The 20,472-nt window shown below is 42.1% G+C and overlaps 1 protein-coding gene across 1 annotated transcript; it reads right to left on the bottom strand.

Moving 5' to 3' along the window:
• Window positions 1-4,271: 4,271 nt before the first annotated feature.
• LOC118779980 (aquaporin-4) lies at window positions 4,272-19,259 on the bottom strand. Its single transcript, XM_036532350.1, has 6 exons — window positions 19,245-19,259; window positions 17,434-17,628; window positions 15,882-16,043; window positions 14,938-15,102; window positions 12,301-12,381; window positions 4,272-4,487 (listed from the first exon to the last, which is right to left on the bottom strand). Exons 1-6 carry the CDS (start codon window positions 19,257-19,259, stop codon window positions 4,272-4,274), a joined length of 834 nt encoding a protein of 277 aa, XP_036388243.1.
• Window positions 19,260-20,472: the final 1,213 nt, after the last annotated feature.

Below are 20,472 nucleotides of genomic sequence, written 5' to 3'. Positions count from 1 at the left end.
TTCAACTACAGAAAAAGTGACAAAAACGCTGAGATTCAGGTGCCCCCGCAGCCCTATCTCAGCCAGTATCTGATGTGTAATTCACTGTTAAACTCTCTCTGAAGCGTTACGAACACAGGCCCATTCACTTCAAGAGAACCGGCGGGATATCTGGTCCCCAATCAGTATTTCTCGATTAGCGCTAGATTGTTTAATGCCCCCCCCGATGATTAATGGTCCAACCCCCGCCCCCACTACCCCCCACCCTGTCAACCCAGTCCCTCTCTAACGCTTATACCTCCGGGTGTAGCCAACGGAGCAGGGGTATCTGCTCTGCACCTTTTCCCCCTCGTTCTGGGAGGTGTGGATTTGTTCGGCACAGAATTGATTAGCCAGAGGTTTGCATTGTGTGGGCCAGCAGGGGCCCGTGCGGCTCAAGCCAGCTAAAGCCCTGGAAAATCCCTGTTTGGAGTGGAGGGGCAGGGGCCGGCATGGCCTGCCATTGAGCTTCTTCACTGGAGCATCACGCTGACCAGAGCTGTCGCAGTGCGCGGCCGCCACTGAAAGAATTCTGCTGCGCTCACGATTTTTCTCCTTTTTTTACACATATAAAAAAACACACAACAAAACAAAATGCTGGCAGCACAGGGTTTTGTTGTTCTCTATTGTTTGCGTGTGCACGCCCGCATGTGTGTGCGCGCGCGTGCGTGTGGGAGAAGTGGGGGGGGGGGCGGGATGAAATGAGGTGGGGAGTGCCATTCACCATTTTTGAATATTCATGTTGTTTTTTATTTCACAGTGATTCACTAATAAACGTCACAAAAAAAAAAAAAAACTTTAGACGACAATGTAAATTCTCCAATAGGAGATTAGTATCTAAAAGTTTACAGGGAAGCAGCTAGAACACATCACCTCCCAACTAATACAAACATTTGGATTGGACAACACAGGTCGGGATCGACTCCAAACACCAGCAGTAAGTGTATTTGAACTTAACATTGCCATTACATTGAGATAACTTGTTTGTTCGCCCCTGCTGATGGGCATTAAACAGATCAGTCCATAAAGCATGGAGCTGGCAGCTCCTACCCCTCCCAGAGACCTGCCAAGCTGCTGTTCCTCTACAAGCACGCTCTCTGTACAAGAGCAGCTCTCTTCCTGCTCTAGGGTCCATGCAGGAGGTCAGTAGCCAGTCCATCATGAGTCTGTAAATGCCTGCCAGGGCTGGGTTTATCAGGAGTCAGTCTGTCGTGTCAGGTGATAGGCAAGCAATTTTTATCGTCATCTGAGGTGATCTCTTCTCTGCGATATATTTCATTCCTGGATTGCTACATCATCTGGTTTATTTTCTCTACTGTGATTCAGGCTGTAATTAAAAAAAAAACATTTACCCTCACACTCATTTTACACTCAAGTTGGGCCAAATAAGGTGTTGCATAAAGAGAAAAATTATGATGTCAGGTTGTGTTCATGTAGATCCATGCCTTTTCCAGATGATCAGGCCAGCTGTTTTGAATGGAAGTTGGGTTGAAGAAGCATACCAGACCATTTACAGAAGGATCCAAGCTGACAATGAACCAACTGGATCTGTATTGCCTAACTGAATTTAACAAAAATATATCCTACACCTTACTGTCTGTTGGGGTTTAGCCACAGTGTGTGTGGCAACAATTGTATAATATCTACAGTGTCTTGCATGATTTTGTATTTGTGGTAGATAGCTACCTCTACAGTTTAGTACCAGCCATTATTCAATATTTAGCATTTTGGGCCCAGATAATGTAATCTCTTTGTCCCTCTCACCAGTAATTGCTGATTACCATCTCACTGTTGGCCGGTTTTCATGCATTAAGTACTCTTTTAACCAGCAAAAAAAGACTAAAATAAAAGGCTTCCATGAGTGGTTTGAAATAATAGAGCTGCCGCTTGTTGTGGTAATACATGAGCAGATGGTTGAGTGTGTGTAATGATAAAAAAATGTCAGGGATATTTTCCCTTTGATGATTAAAAATCATTAAGGACAAGGCTGTATTTGCCTTGTTCAATTTTCAGCTCGAGGATGGACTTCAAATGAATTATTCAGACATTTTGCCATATTTGCCAACCAGATCACTACTACTTTCCCTCAAAAATAACTCTTAAAAAAACATATATTTCTACATTTTTAAGGGCAACCACACCCAATTCCTTAATTTAAAAATATGAATTATATACATTTTTTGTTCAATAAACATGCTGCTAAACATGCCGAGTCAGTACTGGATGTGTCTTTTTTTACCTATTTATTTGCTTGCCATTATCCTGGGCAATTTATACAAGAGAGGTCTGTTACCCAACCCTAGCTCAAGGGAACCTGACGCTAGAGGTTGGGCTCGGGTCAGATGGAACTTTTACACTTGTGTTTGATTCAGGTTCGGTCAGTAATTATTTTTTGTTATTTATGCATTTACATAAAATTATGAATCACAATTTGCTTCATATCATGCCTCTGTGATGTCATTTTAGAGGTAAATAAGGAGACACTGAAGCTGAGTGCCGCCAGTGCAACTAATTAACTAATTAATTAATTGTTTAGTGGCTAATTGTTTAATTGTTTGGTAGTTTAATTAACTAATTAAACTAATTGCCTATGCCAATGCAAACAGAAAGATGCTCCTCTTCTGTTCTCTTCAGGAGGGTTAATTGTCACTGTAAACCAGATCTGTAAATTGTCAATTGATATATAGTTAACTCTGTCCAAGGATTAACATTACAGGAAGGCTGGATGTACCACCATTCAATAGTAACATGGGATCTTTTCCCTCTTGTTGTGTTGATGTTGAGTTATCTGATTTCATGTTATCCAATGTTTTTGATGTGCAGGTCATGTTTGCATTTTGGAGTGAATGAACCATTTCTCTCCCTCAGGTATGCACATTATGAAGCTCATACTACTTAGCTAGGAAGCTAGCCAGCTGGTCAGCAAATTTTAGGGTTGGAGTGATTTGTTCACTGTGATTACCTTGCAAGCTGAGTTTGGAGTTTTCAGAGCCTCATGGCAGTGCAGTTTGACAAGTTTGAAAGTGGCAAAAGTGTATTTTCTTCCATTGCTCTACATTTTCAGTCTCAGGTTGGGGGTCAGCCTGTCTTTTCTGGGCCTTGGGTTAGTTTCAGACTTAAAGTTCATGAAAAAATTGTGAAACAACTTCAGTTGATTACCTTTGCTTTAGTGTACAGTACCCCACCTGCAAACTTGATCTGTGCTTTAAAAAGCACTCTCTACTGGCCAGACCCTAAACCAGACAGGCAGTAAACAGACAGTGCACGCCTGGTAACTCTGTAGCAAAACAAATCATTGAGAATTTTCCCACAGATGCAATGTTACAGGCACTATTACATTCTTTAACATTGCCTGGAAGTCTTTTTTTTTTTTTTTTTACAAAAGACCAGATAAGGGATGGGATTACATCAAATGTTGTTTAAATATTAATACTGTAAAAACGTTTGTATTGTCTTTTGCAAGCGAGACTAAGAATACATATTTTATCACTAAAAATGAAATAAAATAAATAAATGTTAACATTCAATTAATGTTAATATAAATTAATGGTTACATTTCATCAAATGACGTATCTAAAATTATTTGATCTACAGGCTTTACACACTTCAGAGAGAGACTGTAATGAGTGGCATGTGTGCTTACCCAAAGCAAAAAAAAAAAAAAAACAAAACAAAACATTTCATTCAAATGCACAATTTAAAGCCCAGAGCAGCATGACTACTGCCTGTCAGTCTGTAAACTTTTTTCTCTTTGCTGTCAGTAAATATACTTTGGCTTCTAAATTGCCAAATCAGTATCTGCTGGCTGCACACCAGCAAAGATGTGTAGCATTTCTAAAAAAAAATACATGATTCATTTGTTCCAGAGATATTTTCATCCAGGGAAATTGACAAGGCCTTAACATGCCATATTATTAATTTATACAACTGTATAATTTCGGAGAAGTTATACTTAGGTATTGGTGTGTCCAACTTCATTAAATGCATTTTTTTCTGTCTTTACAACTTGTTCTGTACAAGATAAATTACAAAAAGTAAGTGTATTGTAGGTAAAGCAGGCTGTAGAGCAATGCTTCTTAGAAAAATAAGTCCATAAGTCCAATAAGTTTGATATTCAAACTTGAGTAAGATTCTGTATGCTGCTACAGAATAGCATACTGCAGTATGCTTTCTCAAAGATTATTCTTATTACGATGAGCACTGGTGTAATCTGAGGGTGTTTTTTGGTGAGAGCTGTTGCCTGTGAAATGGTCTCAGTTGTGGTCGTGTTTGTTGGCTTGCTTGGCCCTCATGGCGGTCTGTGTGACCGTGGACAGCGAGGAGCGGGACACGCTGGCCGTCTCCACGATCTCGATGTCCTTGCAGGTGAGGCAGGCCACCAGCTTCTGGCGCGAGGCACTGGCCGCGAAAAAGAACTCGTGGGACACCCCGGCAAGGATCGCTCCCAGCACGGGGCCGATCCAGTACACCTTTTGGAGACACAAAGGAGGAAGAAATAGGAAGTGCTAAATTTGAGGGACCTCCAGGAGTATATTGGTGTGTGTGTGTGTGTGTGTGTGTGTGTGTGTGTCTGTGTGTGTCTGTGTGAGTATACAGCGGTCTCTGATGTATTCAAACCCTCGATAAACAAAAACAAATCAATTAGCAGAGGAATTGCAAGTATGCAAGTACACAATTGGATATATAGTACTTGGGTATATACATAGTACAGCTTGTATACTACAAGGACTGCAAACAGTAGTTATTGTTCATTATTTTAAAACTTCAGATTCAGATTTATTCACACCTCATAATTATCTAAAATAAAATCCAATAAATTTTCAACTGTAAGTTCATATTTTGTAACTTGTTATGCGCAAGAGTTAAAAATCCATTCCCAGCGTCACCTCATCACTGAGGTTACAGCTAGAAAGTGGTCTGAAAATTTCAAACAGTCATTAATCTCCAAAAGTCAGGTGATGGCTACAAAATGAATTCACAAGACATTGAACCTTCCACTCTCCACTGCAGTATCCATTATTAAGAAGATTGAGATGACTTAGACAATTGCTGCTTTTCTGTAAGATGCTATATGACATTTCTACATGATTCAAAAATACAATATCCAGATATTGGCATCCTCTGTGACCTTGTTTTTGTTAGCAAACACATGATACATACTGAAGGATCTATGTCACACACATATACATATACATACACCCTGGTTTAGATTAATGCACAATTCGAAACCTCATCACATTTCAGAATTAATACTCAAAACCCAGTAATGGGTCAGTCATGAAGTCAGTCATGGTTGGGACTCCCAATAGAAGATGGAAAAACGTCATGTTTTCGAAAGGACATATGAGCAGGATTCAGGCTCTTTAGATAACACATACTGTATTTCTGGAGACTTTCCTCCTCTGTGATTTATAATCCCTGTTGAAGAATAGTGGTGATTATTTAGTGCTCATTATATTGGTAGACTGATTAGTTTGGTAGAATTAGTATGCACAGTGTATAATGTGACTGTGTAGTTTTTAGGCCGCTCACGGAGTTGTGACCTGTGGCCTACTTTCCAAGAGATGCTGCTATGTTGAACTAATCATGCACACAAGGCACACTGAAAGTGTGTACGTGGCACAAGGCCGTCCCAACGGTGAGGCCTATGATTTCGAGCACTCATATAGCTGTAGAAATCACTCATGTAGCTGTAGTTCAGTATTAGGTTAGTCATGACATGTTTAACCATTTGGGATGATCAGCACAACCAAGGTACCTCAGTTCCTAGAAGCTTCTTTTATAATAAAGGTTTTGTTCTTAGGTGATATAGGGGTTCTCTACCCGGCTGAACTTTCTCCCACTCTGCCTCCCTTGTCAGTGTCTGTGACAAAGAGGAGTTGGGTCAGAGTGTACTCCTTATCAATCTAGAGATACCTTCAGAAGCAATGTTTTTCCAATTAGGCGCCAGACTCTAGGCGATGCAAGGACAGTTATAATTAACCACTCTGGACAGCTCAGGGATGGTATAAGATGTTCTTTGTTCTTTGTTTAGTACAGAAGCAACGCAACAACAACGTGGCACGGACCAGAGTCGTGTACATATATCTAGGTGTGGGTGCGAGAATTACCTAGCCGCACTAGAGACAGACTGAGCGTGAGGACGAGTGTGCAAGGCTTAAGACTCTAAGTGAGACTTAGTGCGTGTAGTACCTGAAGCCGACCTTCATGTATGAAGTCTTGCTGTATTGAAGACCATCAATAAAACCTGTTTCTACCTCATCTTCGACCACGCTCCAGACTGAAGTTCTTTGTGTAACAGTTTATTAGTTAGCCCTGCGAGAACATCAATTCACCAAGAGCCAACAACTTGGTGCCGTGACTCGGATCCACGAGGAAAAGGAGAGATCCTGCCAGAAAGTGAAGAGAAGACACTTGCGCGCTTTCAACATCTGTTGATCTTCTCTAACAATTGGTGAGCCCCTTTCCTTACCTTGCTGGGTTCCAGCAGAGTATAAGTAAAGGCTAACAGTTAGACAAAGAACTGTGAAGATACGTGCCTACAATGAGAGAGCTGTAATCATTGTATGTTTGATGTGTACACGAGGGTGAAAGAAAATTTGCAAACTGCAAAGTGTGTGGTGCACCTTGACTGCAGAGAAAAAGAGTCTGTAGTGACCGGTTAAATGCATAGCTCCTTTGGGAGAGCGCTATAGCGGATATCCTACGAGTAAGGGTACACTGGTGGAAAATTGGCATTTGTATGTGTACGCTTGAATTCGTGGATGCACGTGCCTTGTCACGGAAGATCGCGATATTCCTACAGTTTGAAATAGATCTGTAGAAGCCCGTCAGGGAACGGAAGAGCTGTCTAGACGTTGATGTGTTTTATTTGTTTTATGTGTTTTTGTACTGTCGACAGTGAGCGAGTGAGTGTGTGTGTATATATCTTGTGGTTTACGGTGTTTGGATAAAGAGCTCTATTCAAACAACCGACGGAGTGAAACTCTCCGGGAGGAGGAGAGTAGTGTGTAAAAGACATCTGAGTTTTCCTAGTGAGAGAACTAGCACTGGTGTGACAACAGCCTGAGATTAATGATAATGGCGGGTGCTCAGGGAAACTCTGAACCTGGTGCTGACAAAACGGAGCAGATTCCTACTACTGAGAAGGGTGGGAGAGCTGCGCCCGATGTTGATTTTGAGACAATGGTGGCAATGAGTACGGCGTATTTGCGGTCCACTTTTAAATTGGAACAAGTTGAAAAAGAGATTGAGCAAAAGTATGGGATTGAGCTTGAATCTGGTGGTGTGTGGCCAATTGATGATGTTAAGAAAGCTTGGGGAAAGTCGCAACGTGTGCCTGAAAAAGAAAGAGTGCCATTAACTTTGGTGGTGTTGGGTCAATTGCGGAAAAGATACGAAAAGCAAGTAATTTCGGAGTCTGAGAGGCAATTGAGTCACGAGAAAGAAAATGTCAGGGCGTTGGCTGAGGAGATAAGAGAAAAGAATGTGAAATGCAAGAGGCTAGAAGAGGAGCTGTCGGAGCTCAGAGGCAGACTGAGAGAAAATGGGAAGGAGCAGGAGCCCTACTGCAGGGGCGGAGCTACAGTTGAAAGGGGAGCTCACGCCTGCCCCACTGCTCCTCCCTACAGTGTCTACCCGTATGCGGAAATGGAGGAAGCAGTTCAGTTTGAAAGACGATATGCATTCAGAGCAATGGCAATGGGCGCCTCTAGTGATGATGACGAGGAAAGCACGGTTGTTGCAGATGATTCTGAGCCCAACAGTGAAAGGCGCTTAAGGCCCCTAGTGGTGAAAAGGCACGGGGATCAGATGATCTACGCTCACAAAGCATGCAAGCCAGAAGAAATTGATAAGTGGTCCAAAGGCCTGCAGCATCCACGCAAGGCAGGGATGGAGACTTGGACAACAATTGAGCGTTTGCGTCACATCTATCGCCTGCATCCCAGTGATGGCCTTCAGTTACTGTGTACAGTGCTTAACACTGCTGAAATCGCTAGAGTGACTCATGAAGTTGAAACAGCATTGGGAGATGATAGACAGAATTTGGGTAATGCCTGGGAAGCAATTCGTCTGTGGATCCAACGAGCTACAAGAGCAACAACAGATTGGGGAAAAATTGCTGCCTGCATCCAGAAAGCCGGAGAAGCAATTGATGACTACTCAGACCGGTTTTCCAAGCTGTTCCTGAGACATTCTGGAATAGAAGGCCTCAATGAACGGAACATCGGAGGGAATGCGAATGGCCCACTGAAGGCAACATTCATGCAAGGCCTGTTACCTGAAGTGCGGAAGGCGGTCAAGTTGAGCACGCCTGGATGGGAAGATAACCGCACAACATTTGAAGACCTGGTGACAGCAGCAAGAAGAGTGGAAACAGATCTTGAATGCAAGATCCGCAATGTGGCTGCACAGAAGCAGAAGAATCAGAAGGGCAAGACAGGAGCCTGCAGGAAGTGTGGGAAGTACGGACATTGGGCTAGAGAATGCCGCACGGGAAACCGAAAAGGCAACAGTCCACAGCATAAGGATGCTGAAGACAACTTGGTTCGGGAATTCAAGAACCTGAGTGAAGAGAAGCAGAGGGAACTCTTGGAGTTGTTTCTGGGACACGAGTAGCCCCCTCCATGCAACCCCTCGCAGCGGCAATTGAACAACGGAACGACGGACCTTACGTATGTGCGCCAATGAATTGACGAATTGGAATTGATTTCTTATTGCACTGAATTGACTGAAGCAGTTCGAACAGCTGCCCAGCAGGTGGTGGAGGCGTGGAAACAGCCACCTGACGGGGGACATTCTTTAGTACCTGGTCAATGGGTCATGGTTCACAAGCCCCAAAGGTTACCATTGGAAGCGAAATGGGAGGGACCCTATCAGGTGTTATTGGTGACAGACGCTGCAGTCAAGGTGCAGGGGAAGCAGAAATGGATTCATGCAAGTCATTGTAAATTAGCTGAGCCCCCAAAAGAATAGGGAGAGTACAACAGCAGCGCTATGGGAAGAGTCGGAGGGTAGAACTGGAGGCAGTATGTTCCAGGGGTTACCTAAAGACGAAGAAAACATGAAATGACATGTTTCATGCTGTTTCATGTTAATACTTCTCATTGTGTTACGACCCTGCTGGAGGGCCAGACGGGGGAAAGTAGTGGAATTACTGGAATTGACAGTTAGTTAGGACGCTTAAAATGTCATTACGGCTATGATGTGTTGGTCGTTTTCCTGTGTGTTTGTGTGTTTGTGTATCTTTCAGGGTTCTGAGTCCTGGGCAGTCAGAGGTTACAGGAGCTGGCCTGGATCAACCTGTGGATCGAGTGACCCTCCTCCTGAGCTGCGACATCGCCTCGTTTGTCATCGAGAGTGCCTGAGGGACGACGACAGAATCTTTGGGAACATCGTTCAAGATCATCTATGAACTGATATATTGACATTCTGTGTGATAACATCTATGATGAATATGTGGTTTGTTGTGGTGTTTGTGTTGTTTTTGAAAGTTCAAGCACATTATGACAAGTCATCATGATACGCACAGGGATAACACATTTCTAGCCATGGCACACAGCTATGCTAGGGCAAAGGGACAAGATTCATGTTGGGTGTGTGGGTTATTGCCAACATCTTCTAACACATATCCATACGTATCAGTTCCATTCACATTAGCCGACTATGCTACAGCATATAATGACACACAAAGCCCCTTCTTTGAGGGAAACGTGACCTTCTATACACGACCAATTCCATCAAGCCCCCCAGAGCGAGTGAAATTGAGTTATGCGCCTGAGGGTATGTTATGTTGGGAAAACAATGGTACGGGTATGTTTTTGGGACGAAGTTCATGTAACTATAGTCTTTCTACTTTAAGACCATGGGAAGCGATGCATTGGCATGGACATTTTGCTGTAATATCCTTGTTCGTTTTAATGCCAAATTTAGGAGCTGAAGACAAAGCCGCTCCAAATGGGACAATGTATGTTTGTGGGAAGCATGCTTATTCATATTTGCCTGCTGAATGGTCAGGATCGTGCTATACGGCATATGTAGTACCAGCTATGCGTATGGTTAACATCAAGCATAGAGGTAAGAGGGACGTGTTCCACAGCACAGAAACTGTTGCTACCCCAACTCAACGTTTCTTTGCTTCATTAGTTCCAACTTATGGTATTACTGTCGCATTAGATGAGATTAGGCAGATGGCTTTTGCCTTAGACAAAATTGCTAATGATACAGCAGGAGCATTGACACTGATAAATCAGGAGCTACATTCAGTGCGTCAAATGACGTTGCAAAACCGCATAGCCTTAGACATTATTCTGGCAGATAAAGGCGGAACATGTGCAGTTTTGAAACAAGAATGTTGCACGTATGTACCAGATGCGTTTGTTAATGTCACCACATATGTACAAGACATTTACGAGCAAGTGGCCCACTTAAAAGCATCTCAGAAGTGGAGCTGGGAGACATGGTTAGGATCTTGGGCGGGAGAATTGTTACCCCAGATCATTCAGATTGTGACACCTTTTATTGTTTTGATTTTGGGCATATGTTTGTTTTTTAAGGGTGTAACCTGCTTGGTCAGCAGAGCTATGACACCTGCACGTGTGGCCCAGATGACAACGACGTTGAACTTGACTGAGACTTCGTTTTTCTATTAGCTTTCCTTTCCTTTTATTAATGCTAGAAACGCAAGATGCCTATGCTCTTGAGAGTATAAGATTCGCTTCGCTTATATATATAATCACTTTATCTATCACATATAATCACTTTCCTTTTTTGTGATCATTGATGAGTTTGGGAATGATCAGACGGGGGACTGAAGAATAGTGGTGATTATTTAGTGCTCATTATATTGGTAGACTGATTAGTTTGGTAGAATTAGTATGCACAGTGTATAATGTGACTGTGTAGTTTTTAGGCCGCTCACGGAGTTGTGACCTGTGGCCTACTTTCCAAGAGATGCTGCTATGTTGAACTAATCATGCACACAAGGCACACTGAAAGTGTGTACGTGGCACAAGGCCGTCCCAACGGTGAGGCCTATGATTTCGAGCACTCATATAGCTGTAGAAATCACTCATGTAGCTGTAGTTCAGTATTAGGTTAGTCATGACATGTTTAACCATTTGGGATGATCAGCACAACCAAGGTACCTCAGTTCCTAGAAGCTTCTTTTATAATAAAGGTTTTGTTCTTAGGTGATATAGGGGTTCTCTACCCGGCTGAACTTTCTCCCACTCTGCCTCCCTTGTCAGTGTCTGTGACAAAGAGGAGTTGGGTCAGAGTGTACTCCTTATCAATCTAGAGATACCTTCAGAAGCAATGTTTTTCCAATTAGGCGCCAGACTCTAGGCGATGCAAGGACAGTTATAATTAACCACTCTGGACAGCTCAGGGATGGTATAAGATGTTCTTTGTTCTTTGTTTAGTACAGAAGCAACGCAACAACAACGTGGCACGGACCAGAGTCGTGTACATATATCTAGGTGTGGGTGCGAGAATTACCTAGCCGCACTAGAGACAGACTGAGCGTGAGGACGAGTGTGCAAGGCTTAAGACTCTAAGTGAGACTTAGTGCGTGTAGTACCTGAAGCCGACCTTCATGTATGAAGTCTTGCTGTATTGAAGACCATCAATAAAACCTGTTTCTACCTCATCTTCGACCACGCTCCAGACTGAAGTTCTTTGTGTAACAGTTTATTAGTTAGCCCTGCGAGAACATCAATTCACCAAGAGCCAACACTGTCAAACTTGAACCAACAAATATCCAGGGTTGAGACAATAATGGAAGGAGATGTCTGAACACAGACGGAGCTGCAGTTGATTGATTATGAAGTGTTGATTGTCAAGTGTTGATTAAACATTACTATGGAATTACTGTTTAAAATGGAGGTGCAAAGTATTTTTTAATTTGCAGAAGGGTACCTTCAACAAAACTTTTCCTTCACACACAATGTATAGCACTGTAACTGATTAACTGAGACATTAAATACAGGTTATCATTCAAAAGCACAGTGACACCTAATTGTTGGATATCAAGGAGTGTTACTGTAGACTGTAGACTGATTTTTCATTAACATAATCATTATAATCACTAGTGTCTAATACACTGTAAATCACCCTGAATATAGCCTTCTGCTAGTAAATAAATGTAAATAAATGTGTAAATATACTACCACCACACCTTCTACCACTATGCCTATATAATAGCGAAAGTCTTTGTCCTCATCATGCAGGACTGTTACAGGGTATTGGTAAGGTGCTGATGCCTAAGTTTACAGGACTTACCCAGTGGTGCTCCCATATGCCGGTGATGATCGCCGGACCCAGTGACCGGGCTGGGTTCATGCTACCCCCAGAGAAATGACCCTAAGGAGACAGGCAGAGACACTAAGCTCTCAGCATCAGTTCATATACCTGCTAAAGACATCTGGCAAAGATGGCCCCATATTGTCATAACTACAGCCAGAAGCAAGCAGAGCTAGAAAGTATGTTAACAGATTTTGAAACATTTCCTTCAATCAGCAGATCTTTGGATGTTAAGCATTTGATGCCTAGCTAGTGAATACACAGCAAAGGTGGATAAGTACAGTCAATCACTTGGATTGCTTATCAGCTCTTCAGCCAGAAGGAGAACTAATTAGTAAAATAGGCTGGTTTAATATGCAGGTGGAAGAAATCAATGCAAGTACTTCTGCCTTTGAGGACTGACGTTTTTCAACTCTGATGTGCAAAAGGGAAAGTCAGTCTGGGAAGGCAGCTGAAGCATTGCCTCGTCAAAATTAAGGATGGAAAGAAGAAAACACAACACCAAACCTGAGGAATTTCTGAAAATATGAGCTAAGTATCCCTGTTTTCCACTGAAATGAGAAAAAGCCTCAACAGCGCCCTCCATTGATCCTGAACAGGCATTGAGAGGAGTGGAGAGGCAAAAACTGATCAGCAGAAGATGAGACTGAGACTAGGCAAGTCCCAGACCTGCCTCAGTGGAGTGATGCTACAGATCCTTTGAGAACTGTGTGGATGATGGAATCATCAATGATGGCATTGCAAACAGAAAATGTGATACTTTCTGGCTAATTACAGTCCACACTACATACTGAGAGTTAACTAACTATTCATATTGATCTAGAGGTTTGTACTTTGATATAATATTCTGAATTAGCAAATTTGGAAAATTCTGTGTCAAAACATCATAGATTAAATAAAAAACAGATGTAATTCATGTTAAAAATGTTCCCATATCTATAGAAATATTTATTAGCCAACTGTTATATAAAAATTCTATAGGAAAACTATTGATCAGCTTTCTCTGAAACAAAACCTCTTCAATTATTGTTGAATAACTATTCAAAAACTATTCAAATAATTCAAAAACTGTATCAGTCACCAGCTAAGAAATGTAGCATCAATGATGTCCAAGTCATTTGTGTTGTCCATGATTTTTCTGCTGATCACAGTGATCACTGGTCAAGTATTCTCTGTGACAGATGTACTTTGCACAGAGAAAGCCCAGTATAAGGCAATGGAATTGGAACAGAACTAAAACCCATTTTGTTCTCAAAAGGTTTTACTCATTGCAATTTGTTACAAGTTAACAGTCTTTACAGGAAACCTGGCAGTTTCACACAAGGTCAGGACATACCAGGACAACATTACAAACAGCTCTGTTTCAGTGTACATAGCATCTTATTTTTCCCTTGTCCTGGCATGCATGCTCAAACTATGGTTTGTAGCAAAAATGCTGGCACTATGAAAACATTTGTGCTTCTATTTGTCATTTCAGCCACTTAAAACCTTGCTATTATTTTTCCATATTATGCACATAAAATGTTCTCTCAGGATTTGCTGTATTTTTGTTTAAAATCTGTACTCATCCATATACAAATGAATGTTTTGCCTTAAGCATTTTAAACTTTTGAGAATAACAATCTGAAGAACCACTACTAGTTACCTACCTATGAAATCTTTCCTATGAAACCTCATCTAGGAGCTGCTTTTGCAAAGGGACGTGCAGCGACACACACCCCCCATTCCCATAGACTGAGCACAGAAAATTATGAATTATGAATTATGGGATACCAGTTACAATCCAGGAAGAAGAACGCATAAAAAGCATGTGTTACAGAAAAGCATGTGTTAAAACATAACATAATCGCACAGGATGTCAAGACATCCTCAGCAATGCTAGCCCCACAATGAATCCTGCTTAACAGAGAGATGCACAGTAGTGGATTCTTATTTCTCCACATGGAAAGGGTTGCCCTTCTCCAGTTTGGCCTATTACATCATAAATTATATGCTCCAGCCTCAGAGTGTTGCTTATTCGTGATTGAATGACCTGTCAGAGCCCCTGTCCAATCACAATGACAAAATACTGCCTTTGCCCAGAGGGGAATGTGACTAGTAGGACAAACCAACCACCTTGTGTAATACATATGCATAGATAATGGAGGCCCAAGTTGTAACAGCCTGAGTTTCCAGAGAGAGAGGTGATGTTAGCATGGCAGGCTACCACCACACAGCCTCCTCAATATCACATGATGCCATCCACCATTGACAAACAGTATCTGATGGGAGAGTCTTTGAATGTGAGAAGCTTCATAAAGCAATACTACAGAAGGTCATTTTTCAGGCTGCATTTCTGAAGTAAACTATGCCCTGTGGAATTCAGGATATAAATTTACTCTTCCTGTTGACAAAAAGTACAGATTTTAGTCTGAGATGGTGTTAAAAATACAGGGTCTTGCAAGGGCAAGAAGAAACATATGAAGTAGGTCTGAGTGTTTGCCCACCTCAAGGCCCTGTTGGTCACAGAAACTGTTACGATATGCTAATAGTATGAAACATACAGGAGATGTGCAGTGGTTTGGGTCAGTCAGCGGTGTTGTTCGTCCCCCCTGCCTAATCCCTGCCGCATCTCACCGCGGTCAGCACTCCAGCGCTCAGGGAGAACCCGATGGCGAGATTCCCCGGCTCAGTCCCCTCCCGGCGCCGCTGGTCCTCCACAGAGAAGATGGTGAACACCAGTTGGAATGTGGCCAGCGCCTCCATTCCCAGGGCTTGGCCTGCATTGCCATCAGAGGACACCTGCAAAGGAACAGGGACACACAAGCATGAGGAAGGAGCCTTCATTCTCGGGAAGAAATCACAGTCCGGTAAGATCAGCAATTTGTGAATTGAGGTTTCGGGCATTAGCGCCAGGTGGCACTACCCAATCACAGCTTCATTCTGGGCTTCTGGGCTACAAAGCCCTGCAACAAGCTATCCTCCTACATTTATTTCACATAATTTACCCATTTTTACAGCATAATTACATAAATGTGTACATTAGCCACCTGTTTACTGGGTACTGCATTCTTTGTACATTCAGAATGTGGTTAGTTGTTTTATATTGGAAAGTCTGTACATGCCTTTCCAGAAATTCTGTGCATGCACCAGTGTAGGCTTCAACAGATGCGTAGCATGTAATACCTACTTTCAGGTAGGAATGGGTCGTCTTATTTTTGGTTTAGCCTATTGCATCAAAATTTTGATATTTGTGGTTTAGCATTGGGACACTGATTATCCTTTAATGACATGACCTTTCTGAGTTACACTCCACAACGGCTTAACTTCATTGTGCTTCAGTCTTTTCCCTACTCTTGCCCAGAGTTGTGTGACTGAAAGCAATAATCAATCAAACACTTTGTGTATAACATAATTGTGAAGAGAAGAAGGCTAATATTTAACAGCATGATCCTTTCCAATTGGGGGAAATGGTCTTCACACACGATGTGAGCAGGGAAGGCTAACACCTATGGACTCAGGCCACAATATTAAGTCAAACTGTGATACCATCCCTCTCCCCAAACGCCACTGCAGCTGACCTTGTTGACATAACACTCTGCAGCAGATTTCGTTGGCAGGGCCAGGTAGAGAATTCCAGCACCCAACGTGGCTCCAAGGCACTGGGCCAGGATATACACAGCAGCCCTCAGAACGTCCAGCCGACGAGTCGCCAGGAAGGCTAACGTGACAGCTGGGTTCACCTTGAAGACACAGGGCACAAAGGTGACACACAAGGCGTTTCTAAACTCCCAAGTAAAATCCCGCTCAACACTGAAGTACATATAAATTAGGTGCCAATTGGAGGATCAGTGATGCTCCTTTGACATAATCCAAGCAACACATATCTCACAGTTGCACTATGTCTGAGAATAATGAAATAATGGAAAGGTTATGATGAATTTATTAAATACTAACTGCTAAACTGCATTTACCAGGCAAATAGGAAGATGGAGTTTAAATCATGTTTCACAATGTTTCTTGGTTTTGTCACTGAAATGGTGGTAGGCTTACCTGTTAACTATCATCATCTCATTCAGGGAGTTTAATTCAGTTTGAATTTCAAACTTGAATACTTGCATGTATCGATCAGTATTATCTCCTATTAATGGATGAGAAGCGATAGAAAGTAGCATTTCAATATCAGAAACCCTACTTTCCTATTGATGTACCATACAGCGGGTAAAACCTAACTGGTGCCACAGCTTTGTTAGAGACCTAGCTAGTGTCAAACAATTCCGCTCTGATATGTAGAATATGCTGGAAATATTGCTGCAGAAATGGAGTACTGCAGCTAGCTGGCTAGATATGTAGCTCACTATCGTAGCGATCAAGTTTTTGGTAGGGAATCGCTGGTCCAGTTTGGTTCCCTCATGTAAACAAAGCAGAAAATGCTAGGCATACTGTCAACACAGTGTGGATATCAGTGTGGATATCAGTACATATAATTTGCCATCATGCTATGCTATAGCAGGCCATAGCTTAGATGATTGTTTGACATGTGTTACATGAGATCAAAGTTTACCTGGAGCAACCTCAGGCTCTTTCTGATTTGATCATGTAGTTCATTGAGCTAAATGACTAAGACGACTAGCTTTTACATTAAAGTACATTCCAATTTAAGACTCTAAGACTTTAAGACTCGACACTTTTTTCCAGCCAGCTGGCGTTACATTGTCATACTGTCATAAATGGTTCCTTTCATATCTCATACAAGTACAAGAATCAGTATCCAAAAGAAATATGAAAACCTTTTTATTGGATCATCATTTCAGCCTGTCTGATGCAATGTGATTAAGCAAAATTCTTTTAAGTTAGTTGTTCTGACCACAAATAGCTGTGCAAACATTATCTCAAAGTAGAGGTACGGGGCATGGTGTTCATCATGCAATCAATGCTGCATAGATGCCTCGCAGATTTCCCAATCTTTAAATCACCTGGATGGCCCTACCCATTCACTGACTGTGCTATGCCAGCCAATCCACACAGTATAATAACAGTATATCTGCACAGCACCATTCCATTATATTCAATTTTCACTATGTAGCAGACAGTCTTGGCCAATTAAAAAGAGGCCTCTGCACAGACTCTCACCTGTGCGCCACTAATGTCCCCAAAACAATGACCAAGGGCCACGGCCACCATGCCCGCAGCCAGGGCAGGGTACAGAGGCCCCTTGACTGTATCCCCAGGGCCTGGCACAGAGGAGCCCAACACCGCCGACACAAAGATCACGGAACCGAGGATCTCCGCCAGCAAGGCGCGCCAAAACTGACGTCTCTGCAGCTCCTGAGGGGGGGAAATGCAAAGAGGGAGAGACATCACCTGGATGCAGGTCAGTGCGGTGGGAGAAATAGCTATGCAGATCTGAGGGCTGACGCAAGGCCTCAGCCTTGCAGTTCATCCTTAGCTTTCACTGACCAATTTCAATTTCATTTCATTCTCCATTTTTATTTCTTTATTTTTTTACAGCTGGACTCCTAAGAATATGTAATAATATTCATATTCTCCTAAGAATAAGTAACAAAAGTTTTAATAGTCTCACAACGAGTAATAAATCCCACTATGGGTATTCCAATTACTATCTGGGAGATCAGTGGAGATGTAAGTCTACTGTATCCCTTCTGATTTGAGATAAAGTGAGCTCATCACACCAATGATACCAAAGACCCATCCAGTCTTTGTTTGTAATTTGTTTCAATTTGCAGAAGCTTACGACTGGAAAAAGTATCCTAAGAGACTGAAATGGAGTAATGTCTCCTGTTTTATGCATGGTATGTTTTGCATGTTTTAGTGCTGTGTTCACTGTCGTCTGTACTTGTTGATTTGTTCTGTTCATTTGTATTTCTGTTTCTTTGTTTTCTGTTTTGCCAGTCTCTTGGCCAGGTCATTACTGAAAATGAGTGCTGGTTCTAAATTAACTTACCAGGTAGAATGAAAACCATAAATGAATAAAGGACAGGTATGCCATTTTGTGACACTTTAATCTTCTGTTAACATAAATCTTTGCACAGACTCGATTTAAAGCACAAGGTATTTGATCAGACTGGCACTTCTGGATCAGAGGCCGTCTGCTGGGTTGTCAAGCCTGTCACTAAGGAGATGACATCACAGCTCTTGGGTCCCATCATGAGTCATGGAACCCTTTGTTCTGAGAAGCAGACATGGTCTTTTCTATAGCCCCACACTCACAATCAAAGGATCGCTAATTAAGTCAGCCCTGCACTTTCACTAAATTTACATGCAGAGAGGACCTTCTCTGTCTGTCCTCAAACACTGATCTCCAGAAAAGCATCACAGGTGTTTTTTTGGTCTTTATTTTTTTATTTTTTTATTTTTAAAGTGACATGATAGACCTCCCTCCATTTCTGACACATAAATAAAAGTTAACCATTCATACATATAATGGTGTATTAGTAGATCACATGATTTTGAACGCATGACCATTTTGAGGTTAATATACAATGTCAAAATTAAAGATATTGCCATGTGGGCAGTTGTAACAAAAGCATGTGACTGAGTAGAAGCACTTTAAATTCCATTTCTTTGTCCTTAGTACATGAGTCGTTTCATATTATCTCTCACAGCCCTAAAACAAGACCTTCTCTGAATGCTCATCCTTCAAGACAGCTAATCCAATATGAAATTAAATTCTGAAGTGAAAACCACATGGAACTTTCAACCTGTAAGGCAATGCACATGCTTGTAAAAGCCTTGCTGCTGGCTGTCACTTACACCTGTTCTATATCTGCTGCAATGATTCATTTTTTGCGATTTACTTGAGTGTTTACCACTTTGCCTCTCGTCCTTCTGCACTGCGTCCCTCAACCATTGTATCCATCTCAAGACCCGGGTCAGACTCAGTTGCTTTCCCAGAGCTGGCTCAACAAATCCCAAAGCCTTACCTCTCGCAGCGTCATGATGAGTGCAGTCCGAGCGCGTTCGTCTCCTTCTCTGTCCGTCTGTCCTTCCGTGGCATGTGGAGCTGCGGGACTGCGTTGCTCAGGGAGCAAGTGCTCATTAATTCCATTGGAGGAGCTTCTAGGAGGTCCTACAATACCCCTGACTGCCCCCTCCCCCTTGTCTGTCTCTCAGTCCTTAAAGACACCCTTCCTCTCTTCTCTCTGTCTCTGTCTCTGCTTTCTCCTCTTCCCTTCTCCCCTTTCCTCTGGTTGGCGATTGTGCCACATTTAGGGCTGTAATCAGCTTCTTGTGATGCTTAAAAAGGCCTCATCATAGTTCATAAACACACACTCTCCATTTGTACAGCCTACAATGGTAACCTACATGCCCACATGCAGCTGATTCTAATGATAACTGTTCAAGCTGTTGTGGTCTTGTCAGAGCTGAGAAGAGAAACCATGGTACCATGGAGAAATTCAAAATGACCGCTGGTCCTGGATACCATTGTGATTATGCTCAGTGTTTACATTTCTCACTAATTTAATTATAATTAACAGTCTGACCAAAGATGATGTCACACCAGTTTTACAAAGACAGGATTTATCAAGTAGAAGTTGATAGGAAAAAAAGAATTCCTTTAAAAATATAAGCTTTAAGAACACTAAGAGCTCTAAGAACCCAATATTAACATTTGTTTGTTATGACAGTGCCAGTGAACCATCAAAAGGTCATTAGCTGTAGAAGTGATGGGAATAATCTTGAGTATTCAACCTGCAGAGGGTTAAAGTGCAAGAGATCCATTCCCTCTGGCATTTAACAGGATTCTTTTTTTTGGCATGAAAAAAGGCAACTTTACAACCTGTTTGAACTCCATTATACCCCATCTCTTTGTCCCCACCTAGGCATGAATCCTTTCCCCCACTCTTTTTTTCCTTTCATAAACCTACTTGTGTGGTACAGCGCACATCACCATGGAGACAGCCACTTTCATCCATTCTGTTGCCATGACACCTTTTGTGAAGCTGCAACAGTAAACACCTTGCTATCCCTTTCAATCAAAATGAATAAATAATAAAAAATGAAATAAATTAATATCAAATAAACTGGACCCGACGAACAGAACATCCAATGCTGTCATCAGAGGGATTTACCATTTCTAAAAGTACATTTCCTGTTTAGGGCTGAATTTTTCGACTCAATGATTTGTGCCAAAGGCAGCTGGTACATCAA

Source organism: Megalops cyprinoides, chromosome 6 (assembly GCF_013368585.1).
Source record: "Megalops cyprinoides isolate fMegCyp1 chromosome 6, fMegCyp1.pri, whole genome shotgun sequence".
NCBI classification, from domain to species: Eukaryota; Metazoa; Chordata; class Actinopteri; order Elopiformes; family Megalopidae; genus Megalops; species Megalops cyprinoides.
Note: the sequence above shows the minus strand (reverse complement) of the source record. Positions and strands in the feature narration are given on the sequence as shown.